Here is a 4,828-nt window from a genome sequence, read left to right as displayed (position 1 = left end):
TCCCTCCCTCCTTTCCCCCTCCCTTCCTTCCTTCCTTCCTTCTCTCTCTCCCTCCCTTGCTTCCTTCCTTCCCTTCCTCCCTCTCCCCTCCCTCCATCTCTCTCTCTCTTTCTTTCTTTCTCTTCTTTCTCTTCTTTTTCTCTCTCTCCCTCTGTCTCTCCCTTCCTTCCTTCCTTCCTTCCTTCCTTCCTTCCTTCCTTCTCCCCCTTCTCCACCTCCTTCCTTCTCCCCCTTTTCCTCCTCCTCCTCTCCCTTCTCCCCCCTCATCCCCCCCCTTTTTAAAAGATTTTATTTATTTATTTGACAGAGACAGCCAGCGAGAGAGGAAACACAAGCAGGGGGAGTGGGAGAGGAAGAAGCAGGCTCCCAGCGGAAGAGCCTGATGTGGGGCTCGATCCCAGAACGCTGGGATCACACCCTGAGCCGAAGGCAGACACTTAACGATCGCACTCCCCAGGCACCCCCATCCCCCTTTTCCCCTTCTCCCCATCCCCCTTTTCCCCCTTCTCCCTCTCTTCCTCCCCCCTTCTCCCCCTTCTCACCCTTTTCCTCCTCCTCCTCCTGCTGCTGCTTCTGCTGCTGCTGCTTCTTTTTCTTCTTTTACTTTTTCTTCTTCTTCTTTCTTCTTCTTCTTCTTCTTCTTCTTCTTCTTCTTCTTCTTCTTCTTCTTTTTCTTCTTCAGCAGCTATCCTAACATGTGTAAGGTGATTTCACATTGTGGTTTTGATTTGCATTTCCCTGATGATTAGTGATTTTGAGCATCTTCTCATATACCTGTTGGCCATTTGTATGTCTTATTTGGAGAAATGTGTTTTTAGGTTCTTCCATCATTTTTTTAATGGGGTTACTATTTTTTTTCTTTTGCTATTAGTTTGGATATTAAGTCCTCCTCAAATGTGTGGTTTGCAAATATTTCTCCCATTTTGTAGGTTGTCTTTTTATTTTGTTTGTTGTTTCTTTCCTTTTGCTGTGCAAACTTTTTAGTATGATGTGTCCAACTTGTGTATTTTTTTCTTATGTTACTTGTGCTTTTGGTGTCATATCCAAAAACACATTGCCAAGACCATGCCAAGGAGCTTTTTCCTTATGTTTTATCCTAGGAGTTTTATGATTTTATGTCTTCTGTTTAATTCTTTAATCCATTCAAGTTGATTTTTAAAATATCTATCTCTTTATTTTACTTTTACTTTTTTAAATTTGAGAATAGTTGACACAATGCTATGTTAGTTTCAGGCATACAACATACTGATTCAACAAGTTTATACATTATGCTATGTTCACCAGAAGTGTAGTTACCACCTATCCTAATACATTGCTATTACAGTATCATTGACTATATTCCTTATGCTGTGCCTTTTATTCCCATGACTTATTCATTCCATAACTGGAAGCCTGTATCTCCCACTCCTCTTCATCCATCAATAGATGAAAAAATATAAGGAAGATGTGGTATACATACACAATGGAATATTAGGCAGCCATAAAAAGGATGATATTGTGCCATTTGAGACAACATGGATGGACCTAGAGGGTATTAAGCTAAGTGAAATAAGTCAGACTGAGAAAGACAAATACCATATGACTTCATTCATAATTGTTTTTTTGGTATGGTGTAAGATATGCATCCAATTTCATTCCTATGCATGTAGATATCCAGTTTTCTTTTCTTTTCTTTTTTAAATTTAATTTATTTATTTGAGGAGAGAGAGAGAGAAAGGGAGAGAGAGAGGGCATGATTGGGGATGGGGAGAGGGAGAAGCAGGCTCCCTGCTGAGTGGGGAGCCCGATGCAGGGCTTGATCCCTGGACCCTAGGGATCATGACCCCAGCTGAAATCAGACGCTTAACCAACTGAGCCAGGCACCCCAATGTCCAGTTTTCTTAATACCATTTGTTGAAGAGACTACCCCTTCCCCATTGAATATTCTTGGAACCCTTCTCAAAGATTAGTTGACTATATATGTGTCGGCTTATTTATGGACTCTCTATTCCATTCCATTGGTCTATGTGTCTGTTTTTATGCCAATATTATACTGTTTTGATTACTATAGCTTTGATATGTAGCTTGATGTAAGGAAGTGTAATGCCTCCAGCTTTGTTTTTCTTGCTCAAGATTGCTTTGACTCTTTGGGGTCTTTTGTGATTCCATATACATTTTGGGATTTTTTTTTTCCATTTACTTAAACATATTGTAGAGTGAATTGTATATACCTGGCCTCAGAATCAGAAAAGCAGTCATCCTGAATTCCTCCCTCTAGAGTCTTGGCCTTGAAGGATTTGCACTGCCCTGGATCACAGTGACAATAAAATTGCTTGGCTAATGAGGAGCTTTGGAAATTGAACCTCTAGAGATACAGAGACTGCAATCTGCCTGTGACCACTTGCTTCAACAATTCTTTTCCAGAAAAGAAGTAGCACACCTGAGCCTCATCTCGCAGATGATCTCTTTTGCCCTGGAGCCCAAGGGCGACTCGGTCTTTCTCCCCTTCCTGAGTATTTATCTTCCATTTGGTATATTCAGAGGAAATGTCAAATCATTCTACTATGATACCCATCAGGTAATCCAATGTCCTTAGTCAATGTTTGGAAATGAGGGCAGATATTTTACTACAGTTTCATCCAGAGGAAGCTGTGAAGAGTACATGCATCAGATGATTAGAACCATGTCACCCAGGGTCCTCCTGCCTGTCTGTCATCTTCACATGTTTCCTTGTACTTTACACCAATCTCAAGTATTGCTGATTTACTAATACCACACTCAGTCTCTACTATAGCCAGGACCATTTTCCTACTGAGTAGAAATATGCTTTTTATAAAACGGGATGGCTGTTATAAAATTATCTGACATTTACTTTCAATCTGATGGTGGTGGGAAGCAAGAAATTGGTAAAGTTTACTTTATCTTCCCATTCCTGGTTCTTTTTTTTTTTTTTAGATTTGTAGATGGTAGATTTTTATTATGTGTATTGTACATCAATAAAATATTCCTGGTTCTTGACATACTTATCTATTATCTCAGTTGCTTTCCTCTGAGGTCTTTGGGGATTGAGACAGAATCTTCAGCTGCCTCTAGAGTCTGTTTCTCTTTATAAAATTAGCAAACGTTTCAAGTAATCAGAACAGTATAGGTAGTATAATTTTTTAAAAAATGGCCCCCTCTTGACTCTTGTGGAAATTAACAATGGATGACACTCTGTGGTATCAGCTTCAGGTTTTTGTTAAAGGAGCAGAATAATATGCATACAGAAGTCATCTACTTCTTTTTTTTTTTAATTTATTTATTTGCCAGAGAGAGAGAGCACAAGCAGGGGGAGCGGCAGGCAGAGGGAGAAGCAGACTCCCTGCTGAGCAGGGAGCCTGATGTGGGACTTGATCCCAGGACCCTGGGATCATGCCCTGAGCCAAAGGCAGACACTTAACTGACTGAGCCACCCAGGCGTCCTGAAGGCACCTACTTTTTATCTCTCTCTATTAGCCTCCATCCTATCCTAAGATAGTGTCTGCCTCTGGCGATGGTCCTTCTGCTGGTCTAGAAAACACACATTTGATTGTGTTCTCACTCCACCTTTTCTATCAGATTCATCAACAACATGGGACCCAGAAACAAAACAGGGGTTTCAGAATTCCTTCTTATGGAAGTGACAGAGGATCCAGAACTGAAGCCCCTTCTCTTTATTCTGTTTTTGTGCGTATACCTGGTCACCATCCTGGGAAACCTGCTCATCATCCTGGCTGTCAGCTCCGACTCCCACCTCCACACCCCCATGTACTTCTTCCTCTCTAACCTGTCCTTTACTGACATCTGTTTAAGCACAACCACCATCCCGAAGATGCTGGTGAACATCCAAACACAGAATCAGAGCATCAGTTATACAGGCTGCCTCACCCAGGTCTGCTTTGTCCTGGTTTTTGGTGGTTTGGAAGGTTTTCTTCTTGCGGTAATGGCCTATGACCGCTATGTGGCCATTTGTCGTCCCCTGAGGTACACAGTCATCATGAACCCCCACCTCTGTGGCCTGCTGGTTCTACTCTCCTTGTGCATTAACATTGTGGATGCCCTGATGCACAGTCTGATGGTGTTGCAGCTGACCTTCTGCACAGACCTTGACATCCCTCTCTTCTTCTGCGAAGTGGTTCAGGTCATCAAGCTTGCGTGTTCTGACACCCTCATCAATAACATCCTGATATATTTTGCAACTAGCATATTTGGTGGTATTCCTCTGTGTGGAATCATTCTCTCTTACACTCAGATAGTGTCCTCTGTTTTGAGAATGCCATCAGTGGGCAGTAAGTATAAAGCTTTTTCCACCTGTGGTTCTCACCTGTCAGTTGTGTCTTTGTTCTATGGGACAGGTTTGGGGGTGTACATTAGTTCTGCTCTTACTGACTCTTCCAGAAGCACTGCGGTGGCTTCAGTGATGTACACCGCTGTCCCTCAAATGATGAACCCCTTCATTTACAGCCTGAGGAACAGGGACATGAAGGGAGCCTTGAAGAAACTTATATGTAGGACACCTTCTCTTCTGTGATTGTGTCATTGGCATTCAACTGTCGTTTCTAGAATGAGTCAAAGTGACAAAAATACATGATGAGCTAGAATATCTGATTCTTGCATCATCATCTTCTGAAATGACGAGATAGCATAATGGCCATGTGCATTTTAATTTGATGCGGAAAACTAACCTGCACTTTATCAAGCAATGTGGTGTGTGGCAAGTGATTTCAAATCTGTAATCTCAGTTTCTGAGTCAGATTCCCTCAAAGCAGAACCTGAGTCAGGGGTTCTTGTCATAGCGATCTTGTGAGATGTGTTTTCAGAAGAGAAGTGG

General features: G+C 42.0%; 1 protein-coding gene across 1 annotated transcript; it reads left to right on the top strand.

Annotated features, from left to right (window-relative positions):
* Positions 1–3,589: 3,589 nt before the first annotated feature.
* LOC113242641 (olfactory receptor 7G1-like) lies at positions 3,590–4,528 on the top strand. Its single transcript, XM_048227041.1, has one exon. The coding sequence runs from the start codon at positions 3,590–3,592 to the stop codon at positions 4,526–4,528; it is 939 nt and encodes a 312-aa protein (XP_048082998.1).
* The last annotated feature ends 300 nt before the right edge of the window (positions 4,529–4,828 follow it).

The sequence above is a fragment of the Ursus arctos genome, unplaced genomic scaffold, assembly GCF_023065955.2.
Source record: "Ursus arctos isolate Adak ecotype North America unplaced genomic scaffold, UrsArc2.0 scaffold_14, whole genome shotgun sequence".
Classification (NCBI taxonomy): domain Eukaryota; kingdom Metazoa; phylum Chordata; class Mammalia; order Carnivora; family Ursidae; genus Ursus; species Ursus arctos.
The sequence above is the reverse complement of the archived record's forward strand: the minus strand, read 5'-3'. Positions and strand labels throughout refer to the sequence as shown.

Excerpts from the sequence above, each read along its gene's own strand:
- LOC113242641 (XM_048227041.1), top strand. The coding sequence starts at position 3,590 with ATGGGACCCAGAAACAAAACAGGGGTTTCAGAATTCCTTCTTATGGAA.